A 24,198-nucleotide genomic window follows, 5' to 3' on the forward strand; every position below is an offset into this window, starting at 1 on the left:
TGACCACACAAGAGTCATGAACCACTAACCTGTCATAGTGACCACACAAGAGTCATGAACCACTAACCTGTCATAGTGACCAGACAAGAGTCATGAACCACTAACCTGTCATAGTGACCAGACAAGAGTCATGAACCACTAACCTGTCATAGTGTCCATACAAGAGTCATGAACCACTGTCACTGTGACCACACAAGAGTCATGAACCACTAACCTGTCATAGTGACCATACAAGAGTCATGAACCACTGTCACAGTGACCACACAAGAGTCATGAACCTCTAACCTTTCATAGTGACCATACAAGAGTCATGAACCACTGTCACAGTGACCACACAAGAGTCATGAACCACTAACCTGTCATAGTGACTATATAAGAGTCATGAACCACTGTCACAGTGACGACACAAGAGTCATGAACCACTAACCTGTCATAGTGACCATATAAGAGTCATGAACCACTGTCACAGTGACAACACAAGAGTCATGAACCACTAACCTGTCATAGTGACCACACAAGAGTCATGAACCACTAACCTGTCATAGTGACGATACATGAATCATGAACCACTGTCATAGTGACCACACAACTGTCATGAACCACTAACCTTTCATAGTGACCATACAAGAGTCATGAACCACTAACCTGTCATAGTGACCACACAAGAGTCATGAACCACTAACCTGTCATAGTGACCACACAAGAGTCATGAACCACTAACCTGTCATAGTGTCCACACAAGAGTCATGAACCACTGTCATAGTAACTACAGAAGAGTTATGAACCAATACCCTGTCATAGTGACCACACAAGAGTCATGAACCACTAACCTGTCATAGTGACCACACAAGAGTCATAAACCACTAACCTGTCATAGTGACCACACAAGTCATGAACCACTGTCATAGTGACCACACAAAATTCATGAACCACTACCCTGTCATAGTGACCATACAAGAGTCATGAACCAATGTCACAGTGACCACACAAGAGTCATGAATCACTACCCTGTCACAGTGACCATACAAGAGTCATGAACCACTGTTACAGTGACCACACAAGAGTCATGAACCACTGTCATAGTGACCATAAAAGAGTCATGAACCACTGTCATAGTGACCACACAAGAGTCATGAACCACCGTCATAGTGACCACACAAGAGTCACGAACCACTAACCTGTCATAGTGACCACACAAGAGTCCTGAACCACTAACCTGTCATTGTGACCATACAGGAGTCATGAACCACTAACCTATCATAGTGACCATACAAGATTCATGAACCACTAACCTATCATAGTGACCATACAAGATTCATGAACCACTGTCAAAGTGACCATACAAGAGTCATGAACCACTAACCTGTCATAGTGACCATACAAGAGTCATGAACCACTAACCAATCATAGTGACCATACAAGAGTCATGAACCACTGTCACAGTGACCATACAAGAGTCATGAACCACTAACCTGTCATAGTGACCACACAAGAGTCATGAACCACTAACCTGTCATAGTGACCACACAAGAGTCATGAACCACTGTCATAGTGACCACACAGGAGTCATGAACCACTAACCTGTCACAGTGACCATACAAGAGTCATGAACCACTAACCTCTCATAGTGACCACACAAGAGTCATGAACCACTAACCTGTCATAGTGACCACACAACAGTCATGAACCACTAACCTGTCATAGTGACCATAAGAGTCATGAACCACTAACCTGTCATAGTGACTATACAAGAGTCACGAACCACTAACCTGTCATAGTGACTATACAAGAGTCACGAACCACTAACCTGTCATAGTGACCATACAAGAGTCATGAACCACTCTCATAGTGACCACACAAGAGTCATGAACCACTAACAAGTCATTGTGACCATACAAGAGTCATGAACCACTGTCACAGTGACCACACAAGAGTCATGAACCACTAACCTGTCATAGTGACCACACAAGAGTCATGAACCACTAACCTGTCATAGTGACCACACAGGAGTCATGAACCACTAACCTGTCATAGTGACCATACAAGAGTCATGAAACACTAACCTGTCATAGTGACCACACAAGTGTCATGAACCACTGTCATAGTGACCACACAAGAGTCATGAACCACGAACCTGTCATAGTGACCACACAAGAGTCATGAACCCCTGTCATAGTGACCACACAAGAGTCATGAACCACTGTCACGGTGACCACACAAGAGTCATGAACCACTAACCTGTCACAGTGACCATACAGGAGTCATGAACCACTAACCTGTCATAGTGACCACACAAGAGTCATGAACCACTTACCTATCACAGTGACCACACAAGAGTCATGAACCACTAACCTGTCATAGTGACGATACAAGAATCATGAACCACTAACCTGTCACAGTGACCATACAAGAGTCATGATCCACTAACCTGTCACAGTGACCATACAAGAGTCATGATCCACTGTCACAGTGACCACACAAGAGTCATGAACCACTGTCATAGTGACCATACAAAAGTCATGAACCACTAACATGTCATAGTGACCACACAAGAGTCATGAACCACTGTCACAGTGACCACACAAGAGTCATGAACCACTAACCTGTCACAGTGACCACACAAGAATCATGAACCACTGTCATAGTGACCATACAAAAGTCATGAACCACTAACATGTCATAGTGACCACACAAGAGTCATGAACTACTGTCAGTGACCACGCAAGAGTCATGAACCACTAACCTGTCACAGTGACCATACAAGAGTCATGAACCACTAACCTGTCATATTGACCACACAGGAGTCATGAACCACTATTCTGTCATAGTGACCACACAAGAGTCATGAACAACTAACCTGTCATAGTGACCAGACAAGAGTCATGAACCACTAACCTGTCATAGTGACCAGACAAGAGTCATGAACCACGAACCTGTCATAGTGTCCATACAAGAGTCATGAACCACTGTCACTGTGACCACACAAGAGTCATGAACCACTAACTTTTCATAGTGACCATATGAGAGTCATGAACCACAGTCAAAGTGACCACACAAGAGTCATGAACCACTAACCTGTCATAGTGACCACACAAGAGTCATAACCACTAACCTGTCATAGTGACGATACAAGAGTCATGGACCACTGTCATAGTGACCACACAACTGCCATGAACCACTAACCTGTCATAGTGACCATAGAAGAGTCATGAACCACTGTCACAGTGACAACACAAGAGTCATGAACCACTAACCTGTCATAGTGACCACACAAGAGTCATGAACCACTAACCTGTCATAGTGACGATACAAGAGTCATGAACCACTAACCTGTCATAGTGACCACACAAGAGTGATGAACCACTAACCTGTCATAGTGTCCACACAAGAGTCATGAACCACTGTCATAGTAACTACAGAAGAGTTATGAACCAATACCCTGTCATAGTGACCACACAAGAGTCATGAACCACTAACCTGTCATAGTGACCACACAAGAGTCATAAACCACTAACCTGTCATAGTGACCACACAAGTCATGAACCACTGTCATAGTGACCACACAAAATTCATGAACCACTACCCTGTCATAGTGACCATACAAGAGTCATGAACCAATGTCACAGTGACCACACAAGAGTCATGAATCACTACCCTGTCACAGTGACCATACAAGAGTCATGAACCACTGTTACAGTGACCACACAAGAGTCATGAACCACTGTCATAGTGACCATAAAAGAGTCATGAACCACTGTCATAGTGACCACACAAGAGTCATGAACCACCGTCATAGTGACCACACAAGAGTCACGAACCACTAACCTGTCATAGTGACCACACAAGAGTCCTGAACCACTTACCTGTCATTGTGACCATACAGGAGTCATGAACCACTAACCTATCATAGTGACCATACAAGATTCATGAACCACTAACCTATCATAGTGACCATACAAGATTCATGAACCACTGTCAAAGTGACCATACAAGAGTCATGAACCACTGTCAAAGTGACCATACAAGAGTCATGAACCACTAACCTGTCATAGTGACCATACAAGAGTCATGAACCACTAACCAATCATAGTGACCATACAAGAGTCATGAACCACTGTCACAGTGACCATACAAGAGTCATGAACCACTAACCTGTCATAGTGACCACACAAGAGTCATGAACCACTAACCTGTCATAGTGACCACACAAGAGTCATGAACCACTGTCATAGTGACCACACAGGAGTCATGAACCACTAACCTGTCACAGTGACCATACAAGAGTCATGAACCACTCACCTCTCATAGTGACCACACAAGAGTCATGAACCACTAACCTGTCATAGTGACCACACAAGAGTCATGAACCACTAACCTGTCATAGTGACCATAAGAGTCATGAACCACTAACCTGTCATAGTGACTATACAAGAGTCACGAACCACTAACCTGTCATAGTGACTATACAAGAGTCACGAACCACTAACCTGTCATAGTGACCATACAAGAGTCATGAACCACTCTCATAGTGACCACACAAGAGTCATGAACCACTAACAAGTCATTGTGACCATACAAGAGTCATGAACCACTGTCACAGTGACCACACAAGAGTCATGAACCACTAACCTGTCATAGTGACCACACAAGAGTCATGAACCACTAACCTGTCATAGTGACCACACAGGAGTCATGAACCACTAACCTGTCATAGTGACCATACAAGAGTCATGAAACACTAACCTGTCATAGTGACCACACAAGTGTCATGAACCACTGTCATAGTGACCACACAAGAGTCATGAACCACGAACCTGTCATAGTGACCACACAAGAGTCATGAACCCCTGTCATAGTGACCACACAAGAGTCATGAACCACTGTCACGGTGACCACACAAGAGTCATGAACCACTAACCTGTCACAGTGACCATACAGGAGTCATGAACCACTAACCTGTCATAGTGACCACACAAGAGTCATGAACCACTTACCTATCACAGTGACCACACAAGAGTCATGAACCACTAACCTGTCATAGTGACGATACAAGAATCATGAACCACTAACCTGTCACAGTGACCATACAAGAGTCATGATCCACTAACCTGTCACAGTGACCATACAAGAGTCATGATCCACTGTCACAGTGACCACACAAGAGTCATGAACCACTGTCATAGTGACCATACAAAAGTCATGAACCACTAACATGTCATAGTGACCACACAAGAGTCATGAACCACTGTCACAGTGACCACACAAGAGTCATGAACCACTAACCTGTCACAGTGACCACACAAGAATCATGAACCACTGTCATAGTGACCATACAAAAGTCATGAACCACTAACATGTCATAGTGACCACACAAGAGTCATGAACTACTGTCAGTGACCACGCAAGAGTCATGAACCACTAACCTGTCACAGTGACCATACAAGAGTCATGAACCACTAACCTGTCATATTGACCACACAGGAGTCATGAACCACTATTCTGTCATAGTGACCACACAAGAGTCATGAACAACTAACCTGTCATAGTGACCAGACAAGAGTCATGAACCACTAACCTGTCATAGTGACCAGACAAGAGTCATGAACCACGAACCTGTCATAGTGTCCATACAAGAGTCATGAACCACTGTCACTGTGACCACACAAGAGTCATGAACCACTAACTTTTCATAGTGACCATATGAGAGTCATGAACCACAGTCAAAGTGACCACACAAGAGTCATGAACCACTAACCTGTCATAGTGACCACACAAGAGTCATAACCACTAACCTGTCATAGTGACGATACAAGAGTCATGGACCACTGTCATAGTGACCACACAACTGCCATGAACCACTAACCTGTCATAGTGACCATAGAAGAGTCATGAACCACTGTCACAGTGACAACACAAGAGTCATGAACCACTAACCTGTCATAGTGACCACACAAGAGTCATGAACCACTAACCTGTCATAGTGACGATACAAGAGTCATGAACCACTGTCATAGTGACCACACAACTGTCATGAACCACTAACCTTTCATAGTGACCATACAAGAGTCATGAACCACTAACCTGTCATAGTGACCACACAAGAGTCATGAACCACTAACCTGTCATAGTGACCACACAAGAGTCGTGAACCACTAACCTGTCATAGTGTCCACACAAGAGTCATGAACCACTGTCATAGTAACCACAGAAGAGTTATGAACCAATACCCTGTCATAGTGACCACACAAGAGTCATGAACCACTAACCTGTCATAGTGACCACACAAGAGTCATAAACCACTAACCTGTCATAGTGACCACACAAGTCATGAACCACTGTCATAGTGACCACACAAAATTCATGAACCACTACCCTGTCATAGTGACCATACAAGAGTCATGAACCAATGTCACAGTGACCACACAAGAGTCATGAATCACTACCCTGTCACAGTGACCATACAAGAGTCATGAACCACTGTTACAGTGACCACACAAGAGTCATGAACCACCGTCATAGTGACCATAAAAGAGTCATGAACCACTGTCATAGTGACCACACAAGAGTCATGAACCACCGTCATAGTGACCACACAAGAGTCACGAACCACTAACCTGTCATAGTGACCACACAAGAGTCCTGAACCACTAACCTGTCATTGTGACCATACAGGAGTCATGAACCACTAACCTGTCATAGTGACCATGCAAGAGTCATGAACCACTAACCTGTCATAGTGACCATACAAGAGTCATGAACCACTATCCTGTCATAGTGACCATACAAGAGTCATGAATCACTAACCTATCATAGTGACCATACAAGAATCATGAACCACTGTCAAAATGACCATACAAGAGTCATGAACCACTAACCTGTCATAGTGACCATACAAGAGTCATGAACCACTAACCAATCATAGTGACCATACAAGAGTCATGAACCACTGTCACAGTGACCATACAAGAGTCATGAACCACTAACCTGCCATAGTGACCACACAAGAGTCATGAACCACTAACCTGTCATAGTGACCACACAAGAGTCATGAACCACTGTCATAGTGACCACACAGGAGTCATGAACCACTAACCTGTCACAGTGACCATACAAGAGTCATGAACCACTAACCTCTCATAGTGACCACACAAGAGTCATGAACTACTAACCTGTCATAGTGACCACACAAGAGTCATGAACCACTAACCTGTCATAGTGACCATAAGAGTCATGAACCACTAACCTGTCATAGTGACTATACAAGAGTCACGAACCACTAACCTGTCATAGTGACTATACAAGAGTCACGAACCACTAACCTGTCATAGTGACCACACAAGAGTCATGAACCAATAACAAGTCGTTGTGACCATACAAGAGTCATGAACCACTGTCACAGTGACCACACAAGAGTCATGAACCACTAACCTGTCACAGTGACCACACAAGAGTCACGAACCACTAACCTGTCATAGTAACCACACAAGAGTCATGAACCACTAACCTGTCATAGTGACCACACAGGAGTCATGAACCACTAACCTGTCATAGTGACCATACAAGAGTCATGAAACACTAACCTGTCATAGTGACCACACAAGTGTCATGAACCACTGTCATAGTGACCACACAAGAGTCATGAACCACGAACCTGTCATAGTGACCACACAAGAGTCATGAACCCCTGTCATAGTGACCACACAAGAGTCATGAACCACTGTCACGGTGACCACACAAGAGTCATGAACCACTAACCTGTCACAGTGACCATACAGGAGTCATGAACCACTAACCTCTCATAGTGACCACACAAGAGTCATGAACCACTTACCTATCACAGTGACCACACAAGAGTCATGAACCACTAACCTGTCATAGTGACGATACAAGAATCATGAACCACTAACCTGTCACAGTGACCATACAAGAGTCATGATCCACTGTCACAGTGACCACACAAGAGTCATGAACCACTGTCATAGTGACCATACAAAAGTCATGAACCACTAACATGTCATAGTGACCACACAAGAGTCATGAACCACTGTCAGTGACCACGCAAGAGTCATGAACCACTAACCTGTCACAGTGACCATACAAGAGTCATGAACCACTAACCTGTCATATTGACCACACAGGAGTCATGAACCACTATTCTGTCATAGTGACCACACAAGAGTCATGAACAACTAACCTGTCATAGTGACCAGACAAGAGTCATGAACCACTAACCTGTCATAGTGACCAGACAAGAGTCATGAACCACGAACATGTCATAGTGTCCATACAAGAGTCATGAACCACTGTCACTGTGACCACACAAGAGTCATGAACCACTAACTTTTCATAGTGACCATATAAGAGTCATGAACCACTGTCACAGTGACCACACAAGAGTCATGAACCACTAACCTGTCATAGTGACCACACAAGAGTCATAACCACTAACCTGTCATAGTGACGATACAAGAGTCATGGACCACTGTCATAGTGACCACACAACTGCCATGAACCACTAACCTGTCATAGTGACCATAGAAGAGTCATGAACCACTGTCACAGTGACCACACAAGAGTCATGAACCACTAATCTGTCATAGTGACCACACAAGAGTCATTAACCACTAACCTGTCATAGTGTCCACACAAGAGTCATGAACCACTGTCATAGTAACCACACAAGAGTCATGAACCACTAACCCGTCATAGTGACCATACAAGAGTCATGAACCATTAACCTGTCATAGTGACCACACAAGAGTTATGAACCACTTACCTGTCATAGTGACCACACAAGAGTCATGAACCACTAACCTGTCATAGTGACCACACAAGAGTCATGAACCACTGTCATAGTGACCACACAAAATTCATGAACCACTACCCTGTCATAGTGACCATACAAGAGTCATGAACCACTGTCACAGTGACCACAAAAGAGTCATGAATTACTACCCTGTCATAGTGTCCATACAAGAGTCATGCACCACTGTCACTGTGACCACACAAGAGTCATGAACCACTGTCATAGTGACCATACAAGAGTCATGAACCACTAACCTTTCATAGTGACCACACAAGAGTCATGTACCACTGTCATAGTGACCACACAAGAGTCATGAACCACTAACCTATCATAGTAACCACACAAGAGCCATGAACCACTAACCTGTCATAGTGACCATACAAGAGTCATGAACCACTAACCTGTCATATTGACCATACAAGAGTCAAGAACCACTATCCTGTCATAGTGACCACATAAGAGCCATGTACCTCTAACCTGTCATAGTGACCATACAAGAGCCATGAACCACTAACCTGTCATAGTGACCACACAAGAGTTATGAACCACTGTCATAGTGACCACACAAGAGCCATGAACCACTAACCTATCATTGTAACCACACAAGAGCCATGAACCACTAACCTGTCATAGTGACCATACAAGAGTCATGAACCACTAACCTGTCATAGTGACCATACAAGAGTCATGAACCACTAACCTGTCATAGTGACCATACAAGAGTCATGAACCACTAATCTGTCATAGTGACCATACAAGAGCCATGAACCACTAACCTGTCATAGTGACCACACAAGAGTCATGTACCACTGTCATAGTGACCACACAAGAGTCATGAACCACTAACCTGTCATAGTGACCACACAAGAGCCATGAACCACTAACCTGTCATAGTGACCACACAAGAGTCATGAACCACTAACCTGTCATAGTGACCACACAAGAGTCATGAACCACTAACCTGTCATAGTGACCACATAAGAGCCATGAACCACTAACCTATCATAGTGACCTTACAAGAGCCATGAACCACTAACCTGTCACAGTGACCATACAAGAGTCATGAACCACTAACCTGTCATAGTGACCACATAAGAGCCATGAACCACTAACCTGTCATAGTGACCATACAAGAGCCATGAACCACTAACCTGTCATGGTGACCACATAAGAGCCATGATCCACTAACCTGTCATAGTGACCACATAAGAGTAATGAACCACTAACCCGTCATAGTGACCACACAAGAGTCATGAACCACTGTCATAGTGACCACACAAGGGTCATGAACCACTAACCTGTCATAGTGACCATACAAGAGTCATGAACCACTAACCTGTCATAGTGACTATACAAGAGTCATGAACCACTAACCTGTCATAGTGACCATACAAGAGTCCTGAACCACTAACCTATCATAGTGACCACACAAGAGCCATGAACCACTAACCTGTCATAGTGACCATACAAGAGTCATGAACCACTAACCTGTCATAGTGACCATACAAGAGTCATGAACCACTAACCTGTCATAGTGACCATACAAGAGCCATGAACCACTAACCTGTCATAGTGACCACACAAGAGTCATGTACCACTGTCATAGTGACCACACAAGAGTCATGAACCACTAACCTGTCATAGTGACCACACAAGAGTCATGAACCACTAACCTATCATAGTGACCACACAAGAGTCATGAACCACTAACCTGTCATAGTGACCACACAAGAGCCATGAACCACTAACCTGTCATAGTGACCATACAAGAGTCATGAACCACTAACCTATCATAGTGACCACACAAGAGTCATGAAGCACTAACCTGTCATAGTGACCACACAAGAGTCATGTACCACTGTCATAGTGACCACACAGGAGTCATGTACCACTGTCATAGTGACCACACAAGAGTCATGAACCACTAACCTATCATAGTAACCACACAAGAGCCATGAACCACTAACCTGTCATAGTGACCATACAAGAGTCATGAACCACTAACCTGTCATATTGACCATACAAGAGTCAAGAACCACTAACCTGTCATAGTGACCACATAAGAGCCATGTACCTCTAACCTGTCATAGTGACCATACAAGAGCCATGAACCACTAACCTGTCATAGTGACCACACAAGAGTTATGAACCACTGTCATAGTGACCACACAAGAGCCATGAACCACTAACCTATCATTGTAACCACACAAGAGCCATGAACCACTAACCTGTCATAGTGACCATACAAGAGTCATGAACCACTAACCTGTCATAGTGACCATACAAGAGTCATGAACCACTAACCTGTCATAGTGACCATACAAGAGTCATGAACCACTAATCTGTCATAGTGACCATACAAGAGCCATGAACCACTAACCTGTCATAGTGACCATACAAGAGCCATGAACCACTAACCTGTCATAGTGACCACACAAGAGTTATGAACCACTGTCATAGTGACCACACAAGAGTCATGAACCACTAACCTGTCATAGTGACCATACAAGAGCCATGAACCACTAACCTGTCATAGTGACCATACAAGAGTCATGAACCACTAACCTGTCATAGTGACCATACAAGAGTCATGAACCACTAATCTGTCATAGTGACCATACAAGAGCCATGAACCACTAACCTGTCATAGTGACCATACAAGAGCCATGAACCACTAACCTGTCATAGTGACCACACAAGAGTTATGAACCACTGTCATAGTGACCACACAAGAGTCATGAACCACTAACCTGTCATAGTGACCATACAAGAGCCATGAACCACTAACCTGTCATAGTGACCACACAAGAGTCATGAACCACTAACCTGTCATAGTGACCACACAAGAGCCATGAACCACTAACCTGTCATAGTGACCACACAAGAGTCATGAACCACTAACCTGTCATAGTGACCACACAAGAGTCATGAACCACTAACCTATCATAGTGACCACACAAGAGCGATGAACCACTAACCTGTCATAGTGACCATACAAGAGTCATGAACCACTAACCTGTCATAGTGACCATACAAGAGTCATGAACCACTAACCTTTCACAGTGACCATACAAGAGTCCTGAACCACTAACCTATCATAGTGACCACACAAGAGCCATGAACCACTAACCTGTCATAGTGACCATACAAGAGCCATGAACCACTAACCTGTCATAGTGACCACACAAGAGTTATGAACCATTGTCATAGTGACCACACAAGAGTCATGAACCACTAACCTGTCATAGTGACCATACAAGAGCCATGAACCACTAACCTGTCATAGTGACCATACAAGAGCCATGAACCACTAACCTGTCATAGTGACCACACAAGAGCCATGAACCACTAACCTGTCATAGTGACCACACAAGAGCCAAGAACCACTAACCTGTCATAGTGACCACACAAGAGCCATGAACCACTGTCATAGTGACCACACAAGAGTCATGAACCACTAACCTATCATAGTAACCACACAAGAGTTATGAACCACTAACCTGTCATAATGACCATACAAGAGTCATGAACCACTAACCTGTCATAGTGACCATACAAGAGTCATGAACCACTAACCTGTCATAGTGACCACATAAGAGCCATGAACCACTAACCTGTCATAGTGACCATACAAGAGCCATGAACCACTAACCTGTCATAGTGACCACACAAGAGTTATGAACCACTGTCATAGTGACCACACAAGAGCCATGAACCACTAACCTATCATAGTAACCACACAAGAGCCATGAACCACTAACCTGTCATAGTGACCATACAAGAGTCATGAACCACTAACCTGTCATAGTGACCATACAAGAGTCATGAACCACTAACCTGTCATAGTGACCATACAAGAGTCATGAACCACTAACCTGTCATAGTGACCATACAAGAGCCATGAACCCCTAACCTGTCATAGTGACCACACAAGAGTCATGTACCATTGTCATAGTGACCACACAAGAGTCATGAACCACTAACCTGTCATAGTGACCACACAAGAGTCATGAACCACTAACCTGTCATAGTGACCACACAAGAGTCATAAACCACTAACCTATCATAGTGACCACACAAGAGCCATGAACCACTAACCTGTCATAGTGACCATACAAGAGTCATGAACCACTAACATGTCATAGTGACCATACAAGAGTCATGAACCACTAACCTGTCATAGTGACCATACAAGAGTCCTGAACCACTAACCTATCATAGTGACCACACAAGAGCCATGAACCACTAACCTGTCATAGTGACCATACAAGAGTCATGAACCACTAACCTGTCATAGTGACCACACAAGAGTCATTAACCACTAACCTGTCATAGTGACCATACAAGAGCCATGAACCACTAACCTGTCATAGTGACCACACAAGAGTTATGAACCACTGTCATAGTGACCACACAAGAGTCATGAACCACTAACCTGTCATAGTGACCATACAAGAGCCATGAACCACTAACCTGTCATAGTGACCATACAAGAGTCATGAACCAGTAACCTGTCATAGTGACCACACAAGAGCCATGAACCACTAACCTGTCATAGTGACCACACAAGAGCCATGAACCACTAACCTCTCATAGTGACCACACAAGAGCCATGAACCACTAACCTGTCATAGTGACCACACAAGAGCCATGAACCACTAACCTGTCATGGTGAGGATGCCGACGAAGGTGCCAAAATTCTTGGCGGCCGGTATGACCTCGTCAGTGACCGAGGAGCGCTTGCAGCGCTTGATGCGCTTGCAGCGCTTAACGACCCACAGACCGATGGCCAGGATCACCATGGATAAGACAATGAGGCCCATCTGGCGGGGCACGTTCTGGTCACGCTCCGGAACCCTGCCAACCATATATACTGATCACCTGTCTGCAACACTGTATTACTTATCTATCTTGCAACATTCTAAGTGTGTATATCACACTTGTATGTTACTTACATGTAATATTAAACTATGAGGATTCATCCTCTGTTCAGAAATAACAACTTTACCAAGAATGTGTAGTTAAGTCTGAAGCAATAACTCCAGCCAGATGCTTCCTACTCTGATATAATTCCTATAATTGATATAATATTATGATACGATTGAGCCCCTAAATTGATCTTGTTGGTTCTCATTATTAATTCATCAGTGGAGGAATTTGAGATATAAGTTTGAAAGTTTAACAAAATAATAATAGAAGCTTTACCATCAGCTCGGAGAGACCCAGGACGCGCTGGTCTCTATCAAATACATATTGTAGGACGTATACTCTTCACGCTGAAGTGTGGAGCAGTCCATACCAACCAGAAGTCTGGGGCCTGATTCACGAAGGGGCCCGACTTTACACTTTCCTGAGTTGAACTTTAGCAGTTATTTTCTAGACCATTCCTCCAGTTTGTCCAGGTCGTCCTGTAGTCTCTGTCTATCTTCATCCGTCTTAATTATTCGCATAAGTTTTGCATCATCAGCAAACATTGAGAGGAATGAGTCTATACCCTCCGGAAGGTCGTTTATATAAACTAGAAATAGGATGGGTCCGAGTACAGAGCCCTGTGGAACCCCGCTGGTGACATTTCGCCACATATGCCTCCTCTCTCACCGTTACTCGCTGTTTCCTATTGCTTAGGTACTCCTTCATCCAATGGAGCACCTAACCTTTTACTCCTGCCTGCTGCTCCAACTTTTGTAACAGCCTTTTATGAGGTACTGTGTCAAAGGCTTTCTGACAGTCCAAGAAAATGCAGCCTGCCCACCCTTCTCTTTTCTGCCTAATTAACCTGTGTATACGGTCCTGTGTGTGTACTCACCTATTTGTGCTTGCGGGGGTTGAGCTTTGGCTCTTTGGTCCCGCCTCTCAACTGTCAATCAACTGGTGTACAGATTCCTGAGCCTACTAGGCTCTATCATATCTACATTTAAAACTGTGTATGGAGTCAACCCCCACCACATCACTGCCTAATGCATTCCATCCGTTAACTACTCTGACACTGAAGAAGTTCCTTCTAACGTCTCTGTGGCTCATGTGGGTACTCAATTTCCACCTGTGTCCCCTTGTTCGCGTTCCACCAGTGTTGAATAGTTCATCCTTGTGTACCCGGTCGATTCCTCTGAGGATTTTGTAGGTTGTGATCATGTTGTGACCCTTACTCTTCTGTCTTCCAGTGTCGTAAGGTGCATTTCCCGCAGCCTTTCCTTGTAACTCATGCCTCTTAGTTCTGGGACTAGTCTAGTGGCATACCTTTGGACTTTTTCCAGCTTCGTCTTGTGCTTGACAAGGTACGGGCTCCATGCTGGGGCCGCATACTCCAGGATTGGTCTTACATATGTGGTGTACAAGATTCTGAATGATTCCTTACACAGGTTCCTGAACGCTGTTCTGATGTTAGCCAGTCTCGCATATGCCGCAGACGTTATTCTTTTTATGTGGGCTTCAGGAGACAGGTTTGGTGTGATATCAACTCCTAGATCTTTCTCTCTGTTCGTTTTATTAAGTACTTCACCTCCTATTCTGTATCCTGTGTCTGGCCTCCTATTTCCACTGCCTAGTTTCATTACTTTGCATTTACTCGGGTTGAACTTCAACAGCCATTTGTGGACCATTCACTCAGTCTGTCTAGGTCATCTTGTAGCCTCCTACTATCGTCCTCAGTTCCAATCCTCTTCATAATTTTTGCATCATCGGCAAACATTGAGAGAAACGATTCTATACCCCCTGGGAGATCATTTACATATATCAGAAACAGTATAGGTCCAAGGACTGACCCCTGCGGGACTCCACTCGTAACGTCTCGCCAATCTGAGACCTCACCCTTCACACTGACTGGTTGCCTCCTGTTGCTTAGGTACTCCTGTATCCAACGGAGTACCTTACCTTTCACTCCAGCCTGCATCTCCAGCTTTTTCACTAGCCTCCTGTGTGGCACTGTATCAAAGGCTTTCTGACAATCCACAAATATGCAGTCTGCCCATCCTTCTCTTTCTTGCCTTATTTTTGTTGCCTGGTCGTAGAATTCAAGTAACCCTGTGAGGCAGGACCTGCCATCCCTGAATCCATGTTGATGCTGTGTTACAGAGTTCTTTCGCTCCAGGTGCTCCACTAGCTTTCTTCGCACAATCTTCTCCATCAGCTTGCATGGTATGCAGGTTAGGCACACTGGCCTGTAATTCAGTGCCTCCTGTCTATCCCCTTGTATATCGGGACTACGTTAGCTGCTTTCCAAATTTCTGGCAGTTCCCCTGTTACCAGTGATTTGTTATACACTATGGAGAGTGGGAGGCACAGTTCCTCTGCTCCTTCCTTTAGTATCCAAGGGTAGATTCCATTTGGGCCTATAGCCTTTGTCACATCCAACTCTAGTAAACACTTCCTTACTTCCCCGCTGGTAATCGCAAGCTCTTCCAGTGGTTCCTGGTTAACTATTCCCTCTCTTATCTCTGTACAGGGTCCTGTGTGTGTACACGGTCCTGTGTGTGTATATGGTCCTGTGTATGTACACGGTCCTGTGTGTGTATACGGTCCTGTGTGTGTATACGGTCCTGTGTGTGTATACGGTCCTGTGTCTGTACACGGTCCTGTGTGTGTATATGGTCCTGTGTGTGTACACGGTCCTGTGTGTGTATACGGTCCTGTGTGTGTATACGGTCCTGTGTGTGTATACGGTCCTGTGTGTGTATACGGTCCTGTGTGTGTATACGGTCCTGTGTGTGTATACGGTCCTGTACGTGTATACGGTCCTGTGAGTGTATACGGTCTTGTGAGTGTATACGGTCCTGTGTGTGTATACGGTCCTGTGAGTGTATGCGGTCCTGTGTGTGTATACGGTCCTGTGAGTGTATACGGTCCTGTGAGTGTATACGGTCTTGTGAGTGTACACGGTCCTGTGTGTATACGGTCCTGTGAGTGTATACGGCCTTGTGAGTGTATACGGTCCTCTGTGTACTCACCTATTTGTACTCACCTATTTGTGCTTGCGGGGGTTGAGCTTTGGCTCTTTGGTCCCGCCTCTCAACTGTGTGTATACGGTCCTGTGAGTGTATACGGTCCTGTGAGTGTATACGGTCCTGTGTGTGTATACGGTCCTGTGTGTGTATACGGTCCTGTGTGTATACGGTCCTGTGTGTGTATACGGTCCTGTGAGTGTATACGGTCCTGTGAGTGTATACGGTCCTGTGTGTGTATACGGTCCTGTGAGTGTATACGGTCCTGTGTGTGTATACGGTCCTGTGTGTGTATACGGTCCTGTGTGTGTATACGGTCCTGTGTGTGTATACGGTCCTGTGTGTGTATACGGTCCTGTGAGTGTATACGGTCCTGTGTGTATACGGTCCTGTTAGTGTATACGGTCCTGTGAGTGTATACGATCCTGTGAGTGTATACGGTCCTGTGTGTGTATACGGTCCTGTGAGTGTATACGGTCCTGTGAGTGTATTCGGTCCTGTGTGTGCATACGGTCCTGTGTGTGTATACGGTCCTGTGTGTACTCACCTATATGTACTCACCTATATGTGCTTGCAGGATCGAGCATTGACTCTTGGATCCCGCCTTTCTAGCTATCGGTTGTTTACAGCAATGACTCCTGTCCCATTTCCCTATCATACCTAGTTTTAAAAGTATGAATAGTATTTGCTTCCACAACCTGTTCCCCAAGTGCATTCCATTTTTCTACTACTCTCACGCTAAAAGAAAACTTCCTAACATCTCTGTGACTCATCTGAGTTTCCAGTTTCCACCCATGTTCCCTCGTTCTGTTATTATTACGTGTGAACATTTCATCTATTTCCACTTTGTCAATTCCCCTGAGTATTTTATATGTCCCTATCATATCTCCTCTCTCCCTTCTTTTCTCTAGTGTCGTAAGGTTCAGTTCCTTCAGCCGCTCTTCATATCCCCTCCCTCGTAACTCTGGGACAAGCCTCGTCGCAAACCTCTGAACCTTCTCCAGTTTCTTTATGTGTTTCTTCAGGTGGGGGCTCCATGATGGCGCGGCATACTCTAAGACGGGTCTCACGTAGGCAGTGTAAAGCGCCCTAAAAGCTTCCTCATTTAGGTTTCTGAATGAAGTTCTAATTTTCGCCAGTGTAGAGTACGCTGCTGTCGTTATCCTATTTATATGTGCCTCAGGAGTTAGATTAGGTGTCACATCCACTCCCAGGTCTCTTTCTCGAATCGTTACAGGTAGGCTGTGTGTATACTTTCCTGTGTGTGTACACGGTCCTGTGTGTGTATACGGTCCTGTGTGTGTATACGGTCCTGTGAGTGTATACGGTCCTGTGTGTGTATACGGTCCTGTGAGTGTATACAGTCCTGTGAGTGTATACGGTCCTGTGAGTGTATACGGTCCTGTGTGTGTATACGGTCCTGTGTGTGTTTACGGTCCTGTGTGTGTATACGGTCCTGTGTGTGTATACGGTCCTGTGTGTGTATACGGTCCTGTGAGTGTATACGGTCCTGTGTGTGTAAACGGTCCTGTGTGTGTACACGGTCCTGTGAGTGTATACGGTCCTGTGAGTGTATACGGTCCTGTGTGTGTATACGGTCCTGTGTGTGTATACGGTCCTGTGCGTGTATACGGTCCTGTGAGTGTATATGGTCCTGTGTGTGTAATCACCTAGTTGTACTCACCTAGTTGTGCTTGCGAGGGTGGAGTTCTGGCTCTTTGGTCCCACCTCTCAACCGTCAATCAACAGGTGTACAGGTTCCTGAGCCTATTGGGCTCTATCATATCTACACTTGAAACTATGTATGGAGTCAGCCTCCACCACATCACTGCCTAATGCATTCCATTTGTCAACCACTCTGACACTAAAAAAGTTCTTTCTGATATCTCTGTGGCTCACAGAGATGTATATACGGTCCTGTGTGTGTATACAATCATTTGTGTGTGTATACGGTCCTTTGTGTAATTACCTAAGAGTAGTTACAGGATAAGAGCTAGGCTTGTGGTGTCCCGTCTTCCCAGCGCTCTTTATTATATAACGCTTTGAAGCTACTGACGGTCTTGGCCTCCACCACCTTCTCACCTAACTTGTTCCAACCATCTACCACTCTGTTTGCGAAAGTATATTTTCTTATATTTCTTCGGTATCTTTGTTTAGTTAGTTTAAATCTATGACCTGTTGTTCTATGACCTCGCTCGACCAAGAGTCGAAACATAATTTAAAATTGATATATCTTTATTCTCGAACATGATATATTTCATTTGGTGCAATCATAATAATGTTCATATCTCGGTCTTTCTGGAGGCATATAAGATTTTAGGCTTTATTAGCGTTTCTTTGTTAATTATACAATATATCGGCAAGTGCGTAGGCGTCTGCACTCCATGCCCGACAAGCTACTGAGCGCTACTATAAAAACATATGTATCTTCACTTGAGCTTTAAATATGTATATTGTAATGTATTTAAAATGAAGCTCTTATTTCTATCTTGCTTAAGACATATAAAACATTTGTGTTTATTAACGAATTTACGTGAAATAAACATTGATCTGAGAGAGAGTTGCTCTGTCGTTCAGTCTGTACGGGGTGGGAGCTCCGTAATTTTTAAAATACATGTATCTTCATTAGAACTTTAAATATGTCTATGGTAAAGTGTTTAAAGTGAAGCTTATATGTCTGCCTTTCTTGAGACATATAAAACATATATGTTTATTAACGAATTCACGTGAAATAAACATTGTTCTGAGAGAGAGTTGCTCGGTCGATCGATCTGTCCGGGGTCGGAGATCGGCTAGTATAAAAGTACTCTATCTTCGCTCTAAATTTAAATGTGCCCATGGTAAGGTATTTAGAATAAAGCTTATATTTCTATTTTTCTTGTGACATATAAAACTCTTACGTTTATTAAGGAATCTGCGTGAAATAGGCATGGTTCTGAGATGAATGCTGCGGTTTTCGAGCTCGACGCGCAGCAATGGACGCCATACACATCCAGTGGGTGTTATTGTACCCCATACCCTTCCTGTGGGTGGATGTGATCCCCCATACTCATCCTGTGGGTGGATGTGACCCTCATACCCATCCTGTGGGTGGTATTGTACCCCTTACCCACCTAACAGGTGGTAGTGAACAATATAGCAATCCTTTTTTTTTTCTGTAGTTGGTATAGTAGACACAATACCATCCTGTTTGCAGTAGTTTACCCCATCGACATTCCAACGTAACATCGTTTTCTGTTAGCGTTCCTACGACACATCCTTTAATGGTTTGTAAAGCACAGACTATGGTATATAATATTGATTGGCGCAGCACTGTTATTCTATGTAATAATTTTTAGTGCTTATTATAATTTACTAAGAACAACTAATATTTCTCAAAACAAAACTACGAGCCTTCAATAGGAAGTAGCTGATCTGTAATATTCTAAGAGCATGGACAATAGTAGGTAAATTTCACAACCCATGTGGGACCTGAAAACTACAATTTTCCTTATAACTGAACCAATCATGACTATTCTGCTATTTAGGTTGACGGACGCGTACTGTGAGACGTAAATTGGTACGTGAGGAAGAGTTTGGACCTTGGAAAAAAAGTAACTGGGAATATATCACATATTTACTAATTCATATACAACATATTGACTTTAAGCATTAAGTCATATATGTGCTGTCTTGTGTGAGAACGGGTTGGCATTTTCCCGCACACCGCTTTGCTCTTGTTGCTTAGTTATTTTCTTGGTCTCCTTACGGGTGTTTAACTAGCGCTTTGCCTTTATGATATTGGGTAAATTCAGACGCATTGGGCTCGTTGCTGTGTCACGGGCCTCTTGCTTTAAGTTATTTGGACCTGTTCGTTCAGCCTTCCCCAGCACATTCGCCTCCTGCAGGCTATGCTTTGCCAGCTGCTTGTCTCTTTTGCTGGGTTACTTTTATGCTTGTCCCCTTCCTGACTAGGTACGTTTAGGTATGGCCAGCACGGTGTGCGAGCTGCGGCTTATCGGGTGCCCCCCCCCTGGTTCCCTTGTTTACTCGGTCTCGCCCTCTTACTTCCGCATTCTTCCATTTCATTCTAAGTTATCGCCCACTCGCCTCTGGGCCTATGTCCTTTCTCAGACCGGGTTGGGTGCCGTCCAGTGCGCCTCGGCGACGTTATCTTCTCCTCGGCCCACTGTTATTTCCGCTTCCCCCCCCCCAGCCGTGCGGGCACGCCTGTGGGAGCCGTCACCTTGGTTCCTCCTACGTCTGCTTATCTTAACCCCCCCCCCTCCTTCGTGCCTGTGGGATTCTGTTTCTATCCCCGGCAACGTGTCTTAATTACTTTTAGTTGGGGCGGGGTATGTTATGCTAGCAGGCGTGGCAGCCGGGTTTTTCCCCCCTGCCTGTCGCCAGGTTAGTCAGTCTGTCACTAATGTCCCCTCTTTCCGCAGTGGTGAGAAGCCGGACCACCCAACTTCTGCAACACGGAAGAGGGCACGGACGGCGTCAACGCGAGGACAGCAACGTAGTGGAGCAAGGACACAGCCGGTCAGGGCGCGGACCAAGCCCGCACGCTTTGCCTCCCCCTCTACAGAGCCCTCCTCGGTTGGTTCGGACACGGACAGCGGGCGCACACCTCAGCTGCGCAATTCAGGCAAAGCAACGGGTGGCACAGTGACACAACTCCCACCCCTTTCAGCAGACGATTGGACGATGCTGCAGGCCCTCATTGCGCAGGCACGTGGGCCCTCCTCGGGCTCAGGTCACCGCAATGGAGGAGGTGCCGTGGCCGCCCCTGCCCCGGCCGCCCCAGCCCCCTCGCCCTTCCCCTCCGAGCATCGACCTCGATACAGGGCCAGGGGGCATAAATCGAGGCGCCGTGCCAGCTCCTCCAGCCCGTCCTCTTATGGTGAGTCTCCCAGGGTGAGTGCTTCTTCCCCACCTTCTAGCCCTTGGCTGGGACACCTTCGGGCACCTCAGGCTTCCACCATCCCACTCCTGGGCGTACACGTACCACAGGCCCTCCGGGAAAAGATCTGGGCTAAAAAGTATGTTGACCTCAGGGAGTTGCTCACTCATGAGCAAGAAGCTGGACCCTACGAGTCGCGCCCCGTGCCCACCACTGACCCCCAGGCATCTGGTAAGAAGCAGCCACCCCTGATGCCGGACCAGTGGGCGCACGGCTTTGACATCTATGCCACAATCTACATCGAGAAGCACCCGGCCGAGGCTCAGGCCCTGCTCACCTACGCCCGTTATGTCAAGACCATAAAGGTGACCCTTAAAAGTGACTGGATGTGGTACGACAAGGCCTTCAGATGGGACAAGGAGAGGTCGGACTGTTCTTGGCTTGATTACAGGCTGGACCTGGAATTCCGCTCGGTACAGCGCGTCGCACACGTCGCTGTTCAGACAGACAGACAGGAGGCAGGTCGGCCGGCAGCCCTTACCCTCTCTAGCGCCCGGGCCGCAAGGCTCCCCCGGGTTACTGCTTTGCCTACCACTCGAGGGGACCCGGCTGCAGTTTTACTTCATGTTCCTTCCTGCACTACTGCCCGTGCTGCCGAAGGAGGCACCCGGCCTACACCACGTGCCTCCCAGCTCACTTACGCGATGGACCCACCCACGACCAGCACCCACGAAGACAACCACAGGACAAGGGTAAGAAGAACGCCGGCAGTAACAACGCCGGTGGACGCCGACGCCCTTGATGCTTTGCTGGTGGGATACCCCCTGCGAGACTACGTCGCGGGGGGCTTCAGAGGGGGGTTCCTACTCGGCTCAACATTGCTTTGCTAGAGCTCTACCCTTTCTACATGGGTATAGCACTTTTCGCCCCGGTATTGGCCAATAAGAGGCTGGTGTGCAAATCGGACAACAGTGCAGTGGTAAACGTGCTCAACACACTCTCTGCTAGGTGCCCCCTACTAATGCAAATTGTCAGGCCCTTGGCAGTGCTCTTACTCATTCATAACATTACACTCCTACCCTCCCACCTCCCAGGAAAATTAAACAAGGTTTGTGATGCTCTTCCCTGCTTACAGACGCTGCCGCCCTTGTTCCTGCAAGACGCAGGCCTCGCCGAGACGCCGACAACAGTTCCCGCGCACCTCCTGCCCTGCAACTGTGAGGACCCTATTCAACTCCCTGCAGCCAGCGACGAGGCGTACTTACAGGGCTAAGTGGGTGGAGTACGCCGCCTACGTCTCGGCAGGGCGGCGAGGAGAATGCCCCTTTGATGCTGCACCTTCGACCCTGGTGAACTTCCTGCAATCTCTGCTCTCGCAGGACCTGGCTTTCCGTTCTCTGCACGCCTATCTAGCGGCCATCGCCTTCGTCTGCAAGCTACACGGTAGGAGGGACCCAACACGGCAGTTCCTGGTCACCCAGCTCCTCAAAGGGGCACGTAACTCCGCACAGCGGGCCCCTGCACGGCGTCTCCCTGTGACGAGGAGCCTCCTGCATCGCCTGCTGCGGGCACTGGGAGGCGTATGCAACTCTGCCTATGAGAAGTCTTGCTACAGGGCGCTCTTTTCCCTGGCTTTCCACGCCTGCCTACGCCCGGGTGAGGCGGTCTACGTGGAGCATGGACGACACACGCTCAACCTTGAGCAGGTATCATTTACGACGGCAGGAATAGATATCGTCTTCAACACCTACAAGTACAGCGCAGGTCGCACGCCCACCCTCTCCCTGAGAGCGAACCCTTCCAGCAAGTACTGTCCGGTCTGCGCTCTGTCTAAATACTTTAACTACAGGGGCGTGGGCCCGGGGCCCATATTCAAACACGCCGCAGGCGCTCCTGTCACCAGGCGTGATTTCTCCAGGATCCTACGCGCTGCCCTCTCGGCGCTAGGCTTGCCTCCAGATGACTACGCGCCACATTCCTTCCGTATCGGCAGGGCCACCCAGCTGTCTCGGGACGGGCTCGCCCCATCAGAAATAATGGCAGTCGGCAGGTGGAAGAGTAGTGCTTTCACATCCTACGTCAGATGGGACGTTGTTGCTCTGCCACTTTGAGTGCCTCTCGCGGCCAGCTGGCACTCGCCCTTCAGGGGGGGGTCCGGCCGCTGGCCTGCGGTGGGGGTGCAGCGCCGGTCCCCAAGTGTCCCGCCGTCCGCAGCTAATACTTTGCCCAGTCTAGGTGCTAGGAAGCCCTACTTGTAGTCACCCCCCTTCTCCTTATTCATTAGGTCTTTACGGCCTCTTGGTCGGGTCCATTATGTGTTAAGTGGTCTCTCACTTATTAGTTACTCTTTGTGTCCTGCCTGTTATATCCTAGTGTAATATAATTACTACACATTTGCACACGGCCTTAATTCTAGTACCAGTTAAGCTTTAGGTTTCTGCAGATTTCGTTTCCATGTCACTAGGCTAAGTTATCTCATACTTACTACGGGTGTACCTTTTAAGTTAAATCTAGTCCTCGGACTTGGAATTGTTACTTGTTAATTCTTACTTTATATATCTACATGTTCT

At 46.2% G+C, this 24,198-nt stretch overlaps 1 protein-coding gene across 4 annotated transcripts in view; it reads right to left on the minus strand.

Annotated features, from left to right (window-relative positions):
• LOC123761417 (high-affinity choline transporter 1) overlaps window positions 1–24,198 on the minus strand; it is a 348,005-nt gene that overhangs the window by 182,451 nt on the left and 141,356 nt on the right. For all 4 annotated transcript variants that reach the window (XR_011224660.1, XM_069313210.1, XM_069313215.1 and 1 more), the window contains one exon: window positions 13,470–13,663. Coding sequence is in view for 3 of the 4 variants with exons in the window: in XM_069313210.1 (XP_069169311.1) it covers window positions 13,470–13,663 (194 nt within the window). In the remaining variant the exon portion in view is untranslated. The remainder of the gene's footprint in view (window positions 1–13,469; window positions 13,664–24,198) is intronic.

The sequence above is a fragment of the Procambarus clarkii genome, chromosome 7, assembly GCF_040958095.1.
Source record: "Procambarus clarkii isolate CNS0578487 chromosome 7, FALCON_Pclarkii_2.0, whole genome shotgun sequence".
Lineage (NCBI taxonomy): Eukaryota > Metazoa > Arthropoda > Malacostraca > Decapoda > Cambaridae > Procambarus > Procambarus clarkii.